The sequence below is a fragment of the Canis lupus genome, chromosome 4 (genome assembly GCF_048164855.1).
Source record: "Canis lupus baileyi chromosome 4, mCanLup2.hap1, whole genome shotgun sequence".
Lineage (NCBI taxonomy): Eukaryota > Metazoa > Chordata > Mammalia > Carnivora > Canidae > Canis > Canis lupus.
Genome location: NC_132841.1, coordinates 39,306,944 through 39,325,685, shown reverse-complemented (window position 1 = coordinate 39,325,685; position 18,742 = coordinate 39,306,944). Strand labels below are relative to the sequence as shown.

General features: G+C 35.0%; 1 protein-coding gene across 6 annotated transcripts in view; it reads left to right on the top strand.

Annotated features, from left to right (window-relative positions):
* Nucleotides 1-18,374, top strand: part of CPEB4 (cytoplasmic polyadenylation element binding protein 4) — a 61,782-nt gene extending 43,408 nt beyond the window's left edge. For 3 of the 6 annotated variants that reach the window (XM_072824113.1, XM_072824110.1, XM_072824108.1), the window contains 7 exons: nucleotides 3,379-3,402; nucleotides 5,121-5,294; nucleotides 8,409-8,498; nucleotides 8,837-8,955; nucleotides 10,121-10,235; nucleotides 11,313-11,494; nucleotides 13,953-18,374. In XM_072824113.1, coding sequence (XP_072680214.1) covers nucleotides 3,379-3,402; nucleotides 5,121-5,294; nucleotides 8,409-8,498; nucleotides 8,837-8,955; nucleotides 10,121-10,235; nucleotides 11,313-11,494; nucleotides 13,953-14,180 — 932 coding nt within the window. In that variant the 3' untranslated portion in view covers nucleotides 14,181-18,374. The remainder of the gene's footprint in view (nucleotides 1-3,378; nucleotides 3,403-5,120; nucleotides 5,295-8,408; nucleotides 8,499-8,836; nucleotides 8,956-10,120; nucleotides 10,236-11,312; nucleotides 11,495-13,952) is intronic. The other 3 variants (XM_072824114.1, XM_072824111.1, XM_072824109.1) reach the window with 1 other exon arrangement.
* The last annotated feature ends 368 nt before the right edge of the window (nucleotides 18,375-18,742 follow it).

The following is an 18,742-nucleotide window of genomic DNA, read 5'->3' as shown; positions in this document are numbered from 1 at the left end:
GAAATATATAGATATAGATCTAATGTATAGATCTGAAAAGTCTTTCTGTATCTTCTTTGCAAATCTAGCATCCCAGAGTAGTGGAATGTTTTACTAGAGGGAATTTAATGATGAACATTGGACATTTGTAAGCAATCCTGTAAAGACATTTTGGAAATAAAGTGCTTGCAATAGATCTAACAACAACGTGTATCCAGAAATTATAAAAATTTATAGTAGAATGTTTCCAGCCCATTTAGAACATTCTTAAGTCATATTAGTACTGAGCATGAAGTTATTGAGGACTTTATAGGTAAAAACGAATAAATAAAAATAAAAAGATAAATCTATAAATAGTAGTCATTTTAAATCCTATGGGTACTAGACGGTTTGTATTCAATAACAACATGCATTTTAAAAATCTTTTTAACAGTGTACTCTTTGGTAATTAAAGGAAAAATCTGGGCAGAGTTTATTTCAGCCAACTTAGCTAGAAGTTTTCCAAAATGTAGATTCTTTAAACATATTTAAAGTGAATTCTTTTTTTTTTTTTTAACCTGCCGCTTCCTTGGATGTTTGAGAACCATCAAATAATATGCAACATTCAATAATCATGAGATTGGAAATCTGTCTGTTTTCCTCAGTAAAGCTGTAAAGATCTGTGTTACAAATATGGCATCATAATGATCTTGAGCCAAGTATAATTTGAAATAGTTTGGAAAAAGGTGCTTAGTACATCTTTGACATGTAGGATGAAGCGGCACCATTTACCATTTTGTTACTGTCTGGGTTCTAGTTACATAGGTATGTTCATGTAATGGGAAATTCATTGAGTTCTGTACTTATGCTTTGTATACTTTTCTGTATACATGTCATGTCAAAATCTACATTAAAAGTTATAGTTATTACGGGCATTATAATAAGTAGAAATAAAAAAACGCTAATTTTCTGTGTTCCAGAATATCATTTTTTAAAATTTTTTGGTTCAAATTTATATTAATTTTTCTTTCTGATTTGGAAGTTTTTATGGTTGTAAGCATTGTACACCTGTAACTTATTTTCTGTTAATGTGGGAAAACATTTCTAGGTAGTGTTAGGATTTTAACCATGAATTCTTTTATATTAACTAGCTTACTTTTGTGGTACAAGGTCAGAATTTGAAAATACACGTTTAAAGATTTTGAGATTTATTTGATTTTTGTCTTTAATCTGTAGCACTTATTGTTCCTAAACCTATATTTATTTTTAATAAATGGAAACTATGAGAGTTTTATATTAATTTTGTAGCTTTTAAAAGTCGATTCTTTTCAAATACCTATTTTCTTAGAAATCTAAGTAACATCCATCAACTTTTTTAAGATTGACAGAATCAAGATTTTCAAGTCCTTCATTTTCCCAAACTTCCTTGTTATTGAAGCAGTCATAAGAATAGAATGTTCTTAAGCATCTGTTTTTATAAAATTTTTGTCTTTCTGGGGATCCCTGGGTGGCGCAGCAGTTTAGCGCCTGCCTTTGGCCCAGGGCGTGATCCTCGAGACCTGGGATCGAATCCCACGTCGGGCTCCCGGTGCATGGAGCCTGCTTCTCCCTCTGCCTATGTCTTTGCCCCCTCTCTCTCTCTCTCTCTCTCTCTCTCTCTCTCTCTGTGACTATCATAAATAAAAAAATTAAAAAAAATTAAAAAAGAATTCTGTAAAAAAAATTTTTTTTGTCTTTCTGGCCTATGTCAGGTTGACTGAGAAAATACCATTCCCACTCCAAATTTAAGACCTCTATTAAAGTGAAATCCTAGCCGAGAGAGATTTTTGTGTAGATCCATTTATTCAAGTACATTGGTGAAAATCAGTGTACCTAGTAATGGGAGAAATGTATTTTGGTATGAGACAATTTTATTTTGGAAAATACATACATTACTTGTAAGTTGTAAGTCAATTGTAACATGTTGAATATTAATCTGGTGGGCTAAGAATTAAAACCCTGGCCAGTCTGTATAATGACTTTTTTTTTTTTTTAAGATTTTATTTATTCATGAGAGGGACAGAGAGAGGCAGAGACATAGGCAGAGGGAGAAGCAGGTTGCCCTCAGGAGGCCCGATGTGGGACCTCCGGGATTGTGCCCAGAACTGAAGGCAGACACTAAACCACTGAGCCACCCAGGCGTCCTGTATAATGACTTCTTAAAGGCTATACCTTTAAACTCAGGAATCTATCCCATCTTCTTGTTTGAACACCTCTCTAAGCCAAGCCCTCACTTGTTCCATATGCTTCTGTACTATGCACCTTTCCCTGAACATTATACGGCATCCCTATTTGCTGCATTGCTCTTTGTTTTTTTCTTAAGATTTCAAATGCCATCCCATCTCCTTCTCAAATGCAACACCCCCATCTCTCATTCTTTGATCAGAGACAGTTGCTTCTCTTCCTTTGTTCTGGTTGCACCTAATACATAACTACAATAGCAATAGGCATGCTGCATTGTCATTATTTGCTTATGTGGCTCTCTGGCATTTAAGGTTGCTAGTTCCGTGTAGTCCGGGCCATGTCCTGTTTATCCATGGTCCCTAGCAAGAACTGGCATTTAAGCAATGTTTGTTGATTAGGATTGAGGTATTTGGACAAGCTGGGCTTAATAAGTGCCAGTTTGTTTCAGGGAAGACATTTTCTCAAAAGGTTCTTGATTTAAAGTTTGTACTGCCATTTCCTAAGTATTCAAGGAAATACGTATAAGTATGTTATATACTTATCTTCTTAGCTGTAACCTACTTGGCAATAAAATGCCAAACCTTTTACTTTTCAGCATTTGGGACATGGTAGAAAATTTGACAAGGGACAAGAAACTTCCTTTAGCTAAAAGGTGATTTAAAAATTGCCTAAAGATTCATTTGTTATGATTTTCTTTATTAGAGGTTAATCATAAAAACATCATGTAAAATTGCTATTTATCTTTTAGTGGTGAAAAAGTCATGAGTTAAATATTGAACTATTTATTGAATTGCTAGTTAGAGGAAATTCTGGGAGAATTTAAGAGCAGTATGGTAGGAGTTGGTTTAGATCCTGTTAGGTAATGTTACATATTATCTTAGTTTCATACTAGTTTGGATCCTGGGTGACAGTTACAGCCAACAGCTTCTCTTACCACAAGTAAAATTCAATATAGCTTTACAGTGTCCTTGAAGAATTAAAAAAAAAAAAAGCATGCATTAAGTTGACCTCTCACTATCCAGATTCCTTGTTTTTGAGACATTTACGAGGAAATGAGGAACATAGCCAATTTTTTTTTCTTTTCTTTTTTTTTTTTTTTAGTTTCAAAAGCTGGTAGATAAAATCACAGTTGATTCTTTTGACAATGTTTGAAAGGTTTTTTTTTTTTTCTTTTTTTTTTTCTCATTTGACATGCAGCAAGGACATATGGGCGAAGGAGAGGTAACATTATTGTTTCTAACTTTTGAATGTACCAGTTGTATTTCGAGAGGTCCCAAGTTTGCTCAGTTTCTTATTACCTTTGTGGGGAAGGAGGGGAGGGGGGAAATGCAACATAGCTTTGATTCATACATACTTTATATGTCATAGTTAACATTATGGACTTTGTAATTTGAAGGAGTCAGAATGGTAGGATTTGGATTCAAATCAATAATGTTCCTGTATTATAAACTCAACTTCTTTATATCTGAAGATTTATTTCACCTTTTTCTTTTCTGAAAGGAATTTCTTAGAAAAAAATTAAGGATCTTAAAAAGGAAAATACAATGTGACTAGTTTCAAAATACCTGATTACATTGGAAGCTCAATTATATTTGAATACCTATGTCTACTTTTTTCTACTAAGTCAGCATGATACATTTGGTTTAAAATGAGATTAGCTAAATCAATGACTGATCCTATAAATTTCAAACATTGGGAGAAAAAGCTCTAGAAATTTTAGGAATTTTAAAGAATCATTTCCTAGAGGTGCCTGAATAAATCTTATTTTTGTCACCTGTGATAGCTTTGCCTTTTTACAAGCAGGTAAGTTAGTCAAATAGCTCAACTTTAAAATGCAAGTGACTTTTAAACATTATTTAGGAAATAACTTCCAATTTTGTAGTCATTTAAAAAAAATTTTATATAACTCTTGAGCTGTAGTTTTGTAGGGTAAATTCATTACAAATATACCATTATTACTTGTGTTTAGTTAGGAAAGTTGAAAGGAAGACAAGTGTGACAACAAAAGAATATTGGAATGTTTCAGTAAAGGAAGAGCACTGAAGCTATGATTCTGTAGGATCCATTAACAAACTCCTTATGTAATACTTAGAAGTAAATTGGCAACCTGAAAAGTGACAAAACAGTGCTTGAGAGATTCTAGTTTTTTGTAGCTCTGTGTTTAGCTTATGATTTACAAAGTTCATATTTTGTTGTCAGGTAAACATGGGAATAATGTTAACCACATTGGCATCTCTGGTCTTTTCTGCTTGTATATTCTGTATGATAGGATTTTCAAACAGCAAACATAATGACAAATTTTTAGAATTAGATAGCACCTGTGGCAGCTGGTAATTACTTAACTAAAAGAAAATAAATCTTTAGCTTGCCTCAAAATCTTAAATTCTGTAAGACTAGACAGTGAAGTTGGATAATAGCATTAATGGGTTTTGATTATATCCCATTAAGGTAAACCAAGATGAATGCTCACTTTAAAAATCAACTTGTTCATTTTAAGGACAGTCTTAGAGGCAATTGTGTAGGCTATATTATTTGTGTTTTAAAAAAATTTAAGTGACCTAGCATCTGGTAGTTGAATTTAATATTTAGTGTACATGTCTAGGCTGCCCATGGCCATGGGGCCTCACCAAGGTAGAGCAGTCTACTGCCAGCTGCATTCAAAAGAGTACTCCCTCCTCCTGTACTTCCGTTTCACTCACTGAAATTTCTGGATCCCAGGGGGATAGTTGAGCAGCCTTCTATTTAACCATGTACTTTCTCTCTGACTCCACTGAGACTTTCAAGTGATGGGAATTCAAGAGCATATCTAAGTAATTTGTTATTCAGTGAGAAAAATAAAAGCTGTTTTATTGAATCTACCGTTTGTCTTGTTTATTGGTGTAAGATCAGCTGTGGCAAGGAACATTTGCTGTTAGCTTTTTTCCTGCTTTCTATTCCAGGTCAGTCTTCACTGTTTCCAATGGAAGATGGATTCTTGGATGATGGCCGTGGGGATCAACCTCTTCATAGCGGCCTGGGTTCACCTCACTGCTTCACTCACCAGAATGGAGAGAGAGTGGAACGATATTCTCGCAAGGTGTTTGTGGGCGGATTACCTCCTGACATCGATGAAGGTATATTTACAAAGAACTGTTACTTGCACAGTGCCTGGACTGTGGCACATAGTAGGTAACTCATAGACAGTGGTTCCTGTTATTATAATGACAGTCTTATCTGGCTCCAGGTGTTCAGTTTTGATTGCATTGTTCTCTTGTCCGATCTTGCTGTCATAGCATATAAGAATAGTTTATAAAGGAAAAGGAGCAGGACTTTGGGAACCAGCTGTAACAAACAATTGGACTCAATGAAAAGAATAACTGTCTTTAGGAAACTGTCTCAGGAGTCTGTTGTGGGCACACGTACCACTTACTATGTTTTTGTCTGTGTGTGTTGCCTTGGTCAGATTCAACTATGTGTTTTCCTGTTTGTTTCTTAACTGCCCCAAAAATGTAGTTAATAGAAAAATTTAAAATCTTTGATTAAGGATGAACTTTTGAAAAATGAAAGGGAATCTTAAGAGTTTTTTCATTTTCTGAGTATTTTTTTACTTGTTAAATATTTACAGGTTTTTAAAAATGCCATGCACCATTCTTAGGCTTGTTTACAGGATAACCAAGGTAGAAAGTCCTTGTTTTAATAGAGTTTCAGTTCTAGTAGGGGAAGGCAGACAAAAAGTGTGTGATTGTGCAAGAAAATACTGAAAAGAAAATAGTGTGATACTGTGATATTCAGGGTATCTTAGGTGGTTAAGAAAAGCCTCTTTTTTTTTTTTTTTTAAGTAGACTCCATGCCAAGTATGGAGCCCAATGTGGGCTTTAACTCACAATTCTGAGATCAAGACTTGAGCTGATATCAAGAGTTGGACGTCTAACTGACTGAGCCACCTATGCACCCTAAGGAAATCTTCTTTAAGGAAGTGATATTTGAGCTGAGACTTGAATTAGGAGCCAGCCAAAGGTTTAGAGGACTGTTGCTCAGCAATATTTTCTTCATCTGTGGGTCTAAGTGACCCTATTCAAGTTCAGACTAAAATTCAAGTAGCAGACCATATAGCAACCCATATATCCTTGATGGTGGTTGTTATTGCTTTCCTAATCTCTTGTGTCTTGGTTACCTGAATGGGAATGGCAATAAACCAACTCATGTTATGGAGAATAGAATAGTTTTCTATAAAAATCTATAAGGTCTAATAATAGGGTTTAATAACTTCTCATTTAAACCGAGATTAAATGTGTTGAGTCACTTCATTTTCCTTAAGATGGTCAATTTTTGGGAGATTGAAGCAAAAAAAGTATTCAAAAAGCCGAAGATTGAAATAAACACTGTTCTCTTTTGTTTTGTTTGACCTATGAGAAATTGTCTTGGGGGGAAACTGTGTTAGGATTTCAGATTAGATTGAATCAGTCTTCATCCTGTTCTCAGAGGGCCTAGTTTTCCAAAGTGTTCATCCTGGGTTGACCATGTGGTCACAATATTGGCCTCTCTAGTAAGCTCCTGGGTGTGGCCTGCTGTTTTCTTTGCTAGAATCTTCATTTTCCTTAGTACTGTGGATTCTATGTTTTCCGACCCTTGGAAGTCCGGTGTTTAGCCCAGATGGTATTTAATGAATGCATTATATGCTTATGTAACAGAGAGTGAAGAGAAGACTGAATTTTATCAGACCTTGCCTAGGTTAAACTCCTTCTCTGGCCCAAATAGTCTATATCTTCTTGGAAAATTACTGAGCAATCTTATATGTGCAGTTTCTAAAATTCTTAGGAGCATAAGTAAATGTGACCAATCTGGCAAAGGAGATTGTTTAAACTGAGCAAAATCAATGGGAATTATGATAATCATCAAGCATATTGATAAGTCAGTAGCAATTTAAGTAGGCAGACCTATCTACTGTAATATATATTCCTGGAGAACATTGTGTTCTGTAGAATTATACACTAAAAGTTATAAGGTTCCTGGGGAAATAGGGTTAAAAGCAAATAATTCAGAACCTAATGAACTTTGTACCTGAAGCACTAACAAAAATAAAATTATTACCTTAGAAATGACTTGGACAATTCAGGCAAGTAGCTCGGTGTGGTTAGAGGCTGCCTCAAGGAATACTGAAAAGACACAAAACCAACAGAGCAGAAATGCTGGCTTGCAGGTTTGGAAGCAGTGCAGATGTAACCGGACCTCTGAGCACCTGAGAAAGTACACACTCCCTGGAGATGAGAGCCCTGAAAGATTGGGAGTGTGTTTCTCTATCAAGCGAGCCAAGTTGCTGTGCTCATTTTTCATTTTCTAAGAGAGTAGGAGGGCTCCTGCCTTCCTATCAGGCAAACTAGAGGCTTTTTCTTTTCCTGATGAAAATTGTAATTCTGCTCCCACTATGCTAGTTCACCTTGCTCAGGAATAAATCTTTTGCAAACTGGTACAACTTCCAGGTTATAGTGATTCCATTCCTCTATTTACCAGTCTTTCTTACATGAGCAAAATGGTACTGCAGAAACAGGTAGCAGAGCAGAGCAGACTATTGTTTCACAGTCCTAGAGAAGAGGAAAACAGTTCTACCAGCTTGGAATTTGAACACATCCCCCGTCTCTTCTTTTCCTCTATCCTGCCCTCCTCCCAGGTCTTACCTATACATGCTTACCTACTCTTTCTGGCAGTTCTTTGGAAATTTATTTTCCTATAGTCTATTCATGAATCTGGTCCTGAGGAGATGGTATAAGCTGAGAGTCATCCTACAGAATGAATGGTCTCTAAACTTTTAACACTGTCAAAGATATAAAAGATAGGAAAGAATGAGAAGTTGTTCCAAAACTGAAGAATACTGATAACCTAGGAACAGGACATTTAAATGTATCATGTGTCCTGGATAGGATCCTGGGTCAGAAAGAGGAAAAGAGATACTATTGGGATACTTTGAAATTGGATGGAGTCTGTGAATTGGGTACTAACATTGTATGAATATTGATTTCCTGATAGGGAGGGTTATATGGTGGTATATGAGGCAATGGCCTTGCTTTGAGCAGGTGCCAATGGTTGTATTTTTATAGTAATGGTTAGGGAATCTAGATGAAGGGGATACAGGAGTTCTTTGTACTGTTCTTGTAAATAGTAGATTTGAAACTTTTTTTCTAAACTCCTCCCCCCAAATGATTATAAAAATATTTAAATTTACTTTTTTGCTTTGCTTTGTTTTTCATTAGATGAGATCACAGCTAGTTTTCGTCGCTTTGGCCCTTTGATTGTGGATTGGCCTCATAAAGCAGAGAGCAAATCCTATTTTCCTCCTAAAGGTAATTCTTAAGATTCAATATACAAATAAAGTGTATCCCTATGCTTTTTCATGTGTAGCCTTTTCATAAATGTTTACCTTCACTGTAAAATTTTCCATTGTTAAAACTTTTATTTTCCCAAATACATCTTTAATATTTATACCTAATACATACTTTTAGTTCAAATTTAATTTTACTTTAAAAAGATGTTTAAGATCTCAAACTTGGGGTTGGAAGATTCAAGTTTTAATTTTTATTACTCTTTTTCCCTTCCTTAGTTTCAGCTTATACTTCCTTTCCGATGAAGAATTAAAAAAAAAAAATAGGGAACAAATAAGTTTTTTCCCCCTTTTTATCAGGTTATGCATTCCTGCTCTTTCAAGATGAAAGCTCTGTTCAGGCTCTGATTGATGCATGTATTGAAGAAGATGGAAAACTCTACCTGTGTGTGTCAAGTCCCACTATCAAAGATAAGCCAGTGAGTGCTGTCTAACATAAAAATAGCTTCTTGTTTCTACCTTTATCTCTGCTTTGTTTGAAAACCCACAGACATCTTGATGTATCTGTTAATGGACATGTTTATAAGTAGAATGCTGTTGTTGTCAGCCTTCTAATGTTGATACTCTATGCTATTTACACACATTATTTTGATATTGAATTCTTTCATTAATTAAAATATTAGTAAGTCTTTACCATTATATGACTTTACTTGATAATGCCATTGATAAAGATAAAGTAGCTGAATTTCCTCTGAATAATAGAACTCAAAAATCACAGATATATTTGTCTGTCTCGTTTCTCTCTTTGATCAAGATTTTACCTAGTACTATCCTTAACTTTTTGCATATGGTACTCTCCCAAAGTAAAGTGAATTATATATATTCATAAATGTACATGGCATACTGTTTTATCTTTTTGAAAAAGTTTTTTTTTTTAATCATAAAATAAGTCTTTAGGCATAGTAGCAACTGGCCTGTTTTGACAAATCTGGCAAATCAATTCTTTATTATCACTCAGCCAGATCTAGAAATGGGGACAGTTCAGAATGGAGGTGCCTGTTGGTTCAGCTCAAGCAATAATTAATGGAGCTCCTCTCCGTGTCTTGGGATTGTCTAGGTCAGGAACACTTTTCCCAGGGTTCGCATGGCCTAGATTCTTTATTCTTGACTTATGTTCCCTCACAGTCCCCATAGGTATTTGATTTTGGAACCTCTAGCCTAGGACTTTGTTGATGTGCATAGTGGGAATACCCTACTATGAACACATCCATAGCCTTTGGTATGGGCATCTGTAGAAGTTAATAAATGCAAACAATTATGGTGAGGTACACAGTTCTTCGTTGACTAAAGCAATGGACACACCGAAGTGTTTTATCATAAGTTTACTGCAAATATCAACATTTTTACCTTGAAATGCTTTTTGAAATAATGTAACAGATTTGTTAGTAACAGGGGTAGTTTGCATTTGTAGGATTGAGCACACAATCCTAGTTTACTTATTAGTATTGTATCTTGATCAATATCAAATACTATGCTAACTTAATATTATGTGGCTATTGGGGGATTGGGTAGGATAGGATAAATTTACTTCCTCATAAATTGTCTGCATTAAGAATGGGACATTTCGGTTTGTCTGCTCCCTAGGTACAGATTCGGCCTTGGAATCTCAGTGACAGTGACTTTGTAATGGATGGTTCACAGCCTCTTGACCCACGAAAAACTATATTTGTTGGTGGTGTTCCTCGACCATTACGAGCTGGTATGATTAAACAAACAAAAATACCCCTTTTACCCTTTAGCATAAGAAATACCTTGAAAAGGTTTATAGGAAAAATTATCCACAAGTGTTTGAATTAATGTTCAAGAGCGAGAGTTCTAGAATCAAAGTATCTGGATTCGAATTCATGTACTCTGCTCCCAGTAAATCATTGAGTGATGTTGGACAAATTGTTTTCCCTAATTTTCAATTTCCTCATCAGTCAAATGGAGTAATTAGGTGTATCTTCTTCATATAAAGTTTTTCTGAGGATTAAATGGGGGGAAAAGTGGTGCCAAGTACTTCCTGTGGTGTTAGTGAGCCTCACTCTCATCATCTGAAAAAACCAAGAGTAGATTATGTTAAGAATTTCAGGGTTCGTTTCCCATGCCCTCATTTGCTTACCAGCTATTTACTGAGCTCCAAAATATAGTAGGGTTCTCAGCAGTGCATCGTGTTTGTAGTACTTCTAGAAGAGTTCATCCCCAACTTCAAGTAATTTGAGGTTTATTGGTATAAATTAGATAAAGAACATAGAATGAACAAGAATGCAGTTTCAAAATTATAACATTTCATGGAGAACATGATATATTCATTATTTTAGGTTTTTATAGAAAAAAAAATGGTGAACAGCTAGACTGTAGGGAAAGGTAATAAGGATTTGATGGAGACAGTCTAGAAGGACCTCCACACAGTCCACCAGTCAGTTTTCTAGTGGTCACATGGTTGTTTATATTAAGCAATACATTATTAACTGTAAATACATGGTAGCAGCATGGTATAGAGCAGATAGCCCAGGGTGTAAAGCCCAGCACTGTCACTTAACCAACTGTGCCTTGATTTCCCTGGGAAATTACCACCTACTTCCTTCCAAGGGTTGTTGTGAAGTTAAAAAGACAACATATATGAAGCACCCAGGAGAGCCCTGCTCCTTACTTAAAAGAATAAAGATTAATGATTGGTTTAGTAATTATTATAAGGATGTGAGCTCAGAATACAGATGAACTGCTTTAGATGAACCCTTTTGTGAGCTAGGTGGATTTTCCTGTTTCCAAATACCCTCTTTGCTCTTTTATTTAGTGGAGCTTGCCATGATAATGGATCGTCTCTATGGAGGTGTGTGCTATGCTGGGATTGATACTGACCCTGAGCTGAAATACCCAAAAGGAGCTGGGCGAGTCGCATTCTCTAATCAACAGAGTTACATAGCTGCTATCAGTGCCCGCTTTGTTCAGCTGCAGCATGGAGAGATAGATAAACGGGTAAGTCCTAGATTATATTCTGGGAAGTTCTAGAAATGGTCCTCTCAGTAGGTAATTACCAAGATTGGGATGGGGGGATTTTATATGACAGTAAAATTGGCAGCTGATGATTATGCCTCTAGGACCAAGTGGGTGTATCCTTTTAAATACACCTAAGGATTCCTATGAATTTTTTCTGTCCCTTAGTGTTTTGAGTAGCCTAACCAGAAAGCTGTATCAATTTACTCAGGGCAATTTAATCTCCTAAGCTATCACCTCCATTCATTCATTTATTCAGTTAGTCAATCATTCAGTAAATATCATTACATCAAGTACCAAGCATCAATGCCCCTGAGATCTCCTGACCTTTTTTTAAATCATGAATACTGCAGTAATTTTCCAGTGCACTGTTTTCCACTGCCCTGTATAACAAACAACTGAATAAATTCACTTGTAGGACTGCATATCTTAGAAATACTTCGTTATAACAAATTAAGTGGAAGAAAGCATAATCTTTTTATTTGTAGTATATTCTGTCACCTAAAATTAGGTAGTAATTAGCATTATTTTCAGCATTTTAAATTCTTCTTTGTTGGCTTAGCTTCTGAAATAAAAAGCTGGAGAAAACCTCAGAGATAGTATTCTCCTGTTTTCTAAGGTACTGTATTTGAAACTGTTCCGTTATCCATTTTATTTCTTTGAAATCACAGATTTATCCGTTATTTTTGTGTTTCATGCATTTAAACAATTGTTTTAGCGCCTAGGACAAGAAGTTCCCTGTCCTCAGGAGTGTATGTTCTGATAGATGTATCTTATACTGATACTACTCAAAGTATGGCCTAGATATAACCTGCCAGAAGCAAACAGTTAGTTACTAGTTTGTGGCGAGATAGGAATTTACACCAGAATGTGAATCAGCTACATTAGTAAGCATAATGTTTAGTTCAGCTTTTTTTTCCCCTCCTCATAGAAAGACCCTCTTAATCAAAGAAGCAATGCGTTGATTTGTATTCTGGTGTCAGCTCCTTATTTCATGGGAGACTGGCGCTTTCATTAGGGCTGACTTAGATATCAACACTCCGAGGCATTGTGCTCAAAAAAGTCCTTATTGATTGATTGTATTGTGCTATTCTCAATTCATTATGTAGAAACTATCAAGCCAGTAGAGGTTTACACTTATTGCGTATGTTTCATTTTATGTGTATGCTACTTCAGTGTCAGAATAAAATAAAAGATTATGGTGGAAATCATACTCTGTTGTGAATTTATAGAATTTATAAAAATAAAGGTATAGACTATTATAAACACACAGGAAGAGGGCAACACAAGTTGCAGTATACATTAACAAGCCCACTTGTTTTTTTTGTTCATGCTAAAAAATATATCCATGTAAGCAGTGTCTTCTGCCTTGCTGCTTCATCCCAACACAGGTGTCAGAGGTGTAAGGTTAGTCATTGGAAATGCAGACTTCATTCGTATTCCTCTGCAATCGAGTTCTTTGGCCAGTGTTCTTGCTACTCCATAGATGTTATGGAATGGCCTCAGGGCCAGAAGGCTAATGCTGTAGTTTTGTCTGCTCTTCCTGTCTTCATGTCAATCGTTGTCTTTTGTTCACGGCTAACCTTTGTCAGGATTCCTTGTCAGAACTGGATAGCACCAGTGGTAGCGATAGCCTGGTATAAGGAAATTTAACCATGAATCTCTCCAGGACTAAAAATAACCAACTCTTTTCTCACTGGTGAATTAATAGCCAGGTTATTTTTAAGGCTTGAGAGACTCAAATGACAGGTTAGCCTATTGAACATTGGAACAGACCCAGTTTCATAAATTCGCCTCTGACTTTTAGACTGAAGTCAGCCATTCTTACTGACAAAGAACAAAGCAAGGTTTTAGATTGTGAGTTATATGGCTGCGTCTTATTTTCTCCCAGTTCTGCATTTGTGATTATAACCCAAGATGTGTACACTGTAAATAGAAACCATGACCCAGGCTTTATTACAACTTAGAAGCTTATGACGCAGATGCCAGGCATTTTCTCTCTGATGTGAATATTGAAGTGCTATTTTGTGGAACTGGGAAGCTCTTAGTTGGTTTTGTTTAAATGATAATTCTACACATGACAAAAATCCAGATCCACTAATTAAAGTGACAGTTTGTGTCTATAAATACTCTCCTGTGGGTTTAATCTCAGAATGTTCTAAACAGTTGGCTTCCTTTTTTTCATTTTTGGTGGAATCCTTTTTTCCTTTGAAAAGTGGCTATTTAATAAGACAGAAATGTAAAATGACGGGTATAAAAGTCTTACCAGGTTCTTAAAAGATGGGCTATCTTAATCTCAGTCAAAGAATTATTGACTCTTACTTTTGGGTGCCCTGGCACAGATTCCCTGGCAGTGGATGGAAATGTACACACCATAGTCAGCATTGCCTGTGCCATTTGAGGAAAGATGTAAACTCGTTTCTTTTATTTTTGATTGCAGGTGGAAGTTAAGCCATATGTCTTGGATGATCAGCTGTGTGATGAATGTCAGGGGGCCCGTTGTGGGGGAAAATTTGCTCCATTTTTCTGTGCTAATGTTACCTGTCTGCAGTATTACTGTGAATATTGCTGGGCTGCTATTCATTCTCGTGCTGGCAGGGAATTCCACAAGCCCCTGGTGAAGGAAGGCGGTGACCGTCCTCGACATATTTCATTCCGCTGGAACTAAAGGGGAACTACAGTGCTCATTTTCAGGCCTCAGAATAAGTGCACTCTTCTGTTAATTCTGACCCCTTCCTCAACCTCTTCATGCTGGCATGTCCTTTTGTAGCAGCCCGTCACTTAACAATAGTATAATGAGAAAAATGACCTATAATATAGGTGTTTTGTAGATTCTTGTGTCAATGAAAACAATATGTACGAACTCCTTTTTCGTATTGCCATCGTGTTGCACGGAAGTTTTGTTCTCTTGTTTTGCTGGAGACCAAGAGGATCCAAACTTCCTGTAACATTTTCTTAGAGGAGAAAGAGAAATATTAAAAGAGAAATGAAACAATAGAGTATTTTGGGTTTTTAATTAAATTATTGTTAATAATATAACATATAAGAATACTTTTATTAAAATGAACCATGCACCAATAACACTATCAGTTTGTCCTGACACAGTTTCCCCCCAGAGAAATGCTTTTGCCTTTTCCTTTCTTTCCTTCTTTTTGCCCCTCTTTTTCCTATCCCGCCCTTTTTTATTCATTTAACAGCAGTGGAGGAAGTTAACAATTATTAACAGGAAAGAGCATGTGAAAGCAAACACAAATGCATGAGCAAGATTGAAGCAGCATTAGAACAAATCATAAGGGTTTAGAGGCCGAATAGAATTTCATGACGCCTCGGAGTTACCACCACATCAGAAAAAAAAAGTAAAGTAGGCAGAGCTAGGTTTATTTTCTTTTCAACCATTTTTAAAACTTTAGAATGTAAAAATTGGGTAAATTTACTACTGAGGGGAGTGCACTTATTTATTTTTAAACTTTCTTATCTGGTCACAGCCCCAGGAAACCTACCAAAGCTAGAATTAACGACAACTGGTGGGAAAACTAGCATTTCCTCTCCTGAAGAACAAATGTATAAATTTTATTTTTGATGTTATATATAAATTCTATATCCTAATTTACTAACACTCATCAGGTGTCAGCCTTTGCTCTCCATTTTGACGGTAAAAAACAAGACAAAACAGAACGGATCTAGAGATACCTCAAGGATATCATTTCTGATTTTGTGTTATAGTACAATTGTAGCCAAAACTGGAAAACAAAACCAATATACAAATTGGCCGCTGATTGGCTTATGTTTAGATTTAAAGTTACTTTGGGTATCCTGTAATTTAGTTGTAACATAGAAAATGAAAAAAAAAAAAAAGTAAAAAAAAAAGTAGTTGCAAAGTGTTTTGCACTGTTGAACTAAGTAACTGTGTAAATCTGTGCAAAGGTACGTATGTTTATCTTACTCTTCCTATAAAAATAACATTACCTTTTCAGAACTTAGCATGGGACATAGTCAGTGTTTGAAGTGCCAACTTCATCAAGTAATGCATGCTTTATTATAAATAAAATTCTAGCTTTGAAAGGCGTTATTATGTGTTGAACAGTATGCTTCAGGGGTAAATTTAAAATAGTCTCTTGAAGCCCTGGTCATGGAAGTAACTTTTATGTTAATTGACATTCTCTTATCAAATGCTCTATCCACCATTAAAAGGATCATTACCAGTGTGCAAAACATTAAAAAAAAAAAATCTAATGGCAATCTTCTAGTTGTGCTACCTAACAGTACCATCTTGGATCCTTCAAAACCAAAGACTTGCCCCAGCACTACGGTGGAACCACCTGGCTGATGACCCCTATTGATTATCGTTAGGAAAAGCAGTCATTTATTTTTAACACAGGCTTTAATGAACTATATACCTGTTAAGTTCCAAAGGTCAAAATGGAGGCATATGCTGTCTAATGGTCAAACGTAGAAAGGGAGCTGCTTTTAAAGAATTCCCTGCAAATATTGAAAGCAGTCATGCGAATGGAGGGTGCTCTTGTGTAGCTGGTCAGGGACTTTTTTTTCTTTTCTCCTGAACTACATAATTCTAATCGAAATGTTCATTTGCCTCTTTTTATTCTTTTAAATGCTTGTAGGTGGCTTGGGGTGTGCTATTGTGCTGTTCCTACTCAGTAAACAGGTGTGATGAGTTAACAAGAAATAACACTGTTTGAGAACTAGCTTTGAATAATAATTTTTCCCTTTGTACATGACCTGCTGAATTTCGGTACAGTGTTTTTGTAGCTAACTTATTTTGTCATGCACATAATGTATATTTGTTATGCACTACTTTTGTATATCTTGTTTTTCCAACAGTGAACATTTTTAGGCACACTTTTCACTGACGGGATATCTCTTTATGCAATACCTCAATTTTTCATATTGCAAAGAGTAGCTTTTTGTACTTTTATTACTGAGAGATCTTCATATACTTCATTTTTTAATATAAATAATTTTAATAAATTTTATTTTCTTATATTCTGCTTTTTATACATTTCAGTGCTCTGCATACATTTTAAATTATGAATGTTGTGCACTGGCAATGCTATTTTAGAGTCTGCAGAGAAGAGAAAGCATGTTGCTTAAACATCCTTCCCCAGCACCAGCTATTGGTGTACCTATAATTTAAGAAATAGTCTATGTAAAGTCACAAATTAATGAAAAAGATTCGCATGAAAATGACAGATAACACTGTAGTTCCTAAAAAGAAAAAAAAATTAAATTCATAAGCATAGGGTAGAAATTTAAAATAACAAAATTGTCTACAGCTTCTTACTAAGTTTTTAAAATGATTCATAAAGCAGACATTCTTGGTGAATGTTTAGCCATTTTTAATATTAATAAATTGATGTTAAGTGTTTGATTCAGAGATGTCTGCTCTTTTAATTATATATAAAGAAAAAAATAGCCTGCCGCGGGACAGGTGTGTAATGTTAGTATGCATGACTAATGTAAGAAATTGTTATTCTACTAATATTTACTTGTGATTGTGTGACAAGCGTGTTTACAGATTATTTGGTTACACTTCAATTTACAGGGCATAAACAATTATTATCTATTACTCTGAACTTTATTGATTACATGTCCTTCAGATTACATGGGATTGTAGTTGGGAGTTACCATGTAACTCAAAACATAATTAACATGTAATTAGTTTACAGATTTTAGGGTATCACTTCAATTTACCAAGCATGTAGTTCTAGCGCACTAGCATGGCACCAGCCATGTACTTACAATGTAGTTACAGAGTAATTACATGGTTATTTTTGCAATGTAAAATAAAGTGTTTCTGATTATTTTCTATGTAAAGGAACCCTTTCCCTTCCCCTTCTGGTCCCCACGCTTTGGTATAATATATATACTTCTCCATACACAGACCTCTGCAGAATGCAAAATAAAACTTGCAGTGAATGAATTTAGCATTTTATGAGAGTGCTGTTGGAAAGACTTGATAATTCACCCCTTTTGTTTTGAAGAGTTGAATCTTCTGTTAAAAGGTGATTTAAAACTTGAATGTGATGAATTGTGGCAAGTTAACTTCAAGTTATGTGCAATACTTATTTCAAACTTTTGAAAGATCTTTGCAGTGTAATTCTTTGTTTTTAATTGCAGACATTTAAAAATGTCATTTTCTACTGTTAAGAGTAATCCTCTTTCTTGCTGGTGTTTCTAAAGAAAAGAATCAGAAATCAATCTTTCTACTAATGTAAATTTGAGATTATTTTTAAAAATGGAATAAAAGAGGTTTTGGTCATTTGCTTTATTTTATTATCTTATTTTAAAGCTACTGTGATTGATAGCATTGTAAGAATTGGGACAATATTGTATTCAACTGTTTTATTTTTTATATTTTTAAAATTTAAAGTATAATTAGTTTTTATAATTTTCATCAGATTTTTGTTATATTTTTTGGAAGTGAAACTTTTAGCAAGTGGGTGTCTAGTTTTTACTAATCCCTAATGTTTTTTTTTTTTTTCCAGTGTATTGCTCATATTATCAGAAGGAAAAGTTATTTAAGTATGTCAGTTAATTGTACTACTTGGCTGAATTTCCATATAGTTTTTACTGTGTATGGGGAGGTTGTAGTATTTATTATAGCATTTTAAATAAGGGTAATTCATTTTTTATTAAAGTCATTTTCACGTTAAGTTCCTATTTTTGTATGTTCTACTCTTAAGTTATATAACACAGTTCCTTTTTTAAAAGAGTTCATTTGTTGAAGTGCTAGTGGAAAATTAATGTTATTAAATAGTTTGCAAATGACTATTTATACCAGTATGCATATAATTTTTAAATATTTGTAATGTGAGATGTTGAATGAATAAAACTTTTAACTCAGCTTTCTTTTAATATACTTATTTATTGGTAACATAAGTAGATTATGCTTCCATGATTAGGAATGTTATTTAAAAAATATTAGGTATTATAATCTTGGGCCAAGGCAGAACAAACTAATAGGAAAAGATGTCCAGTCATGTACTAGTGGCAAGTGTGTGTTTCTCATGTAAGTTTGTAAATATTGGTGGTTTGTTGTCTTTGATCTGCACTGTTTGTTCACATACTGCCCTGCAGAGCCCCCCTCCCCCTTTTTTTCCCTTTCTGTAGCCTTCAGTGTGTGTGTGAGGCCTTAGCCAAGATCGCACTTAAGGCCAAATATCCAGTAAAATCAAGGGAATGTGTGTTTTCATAATGAAGGTCACCATCTGG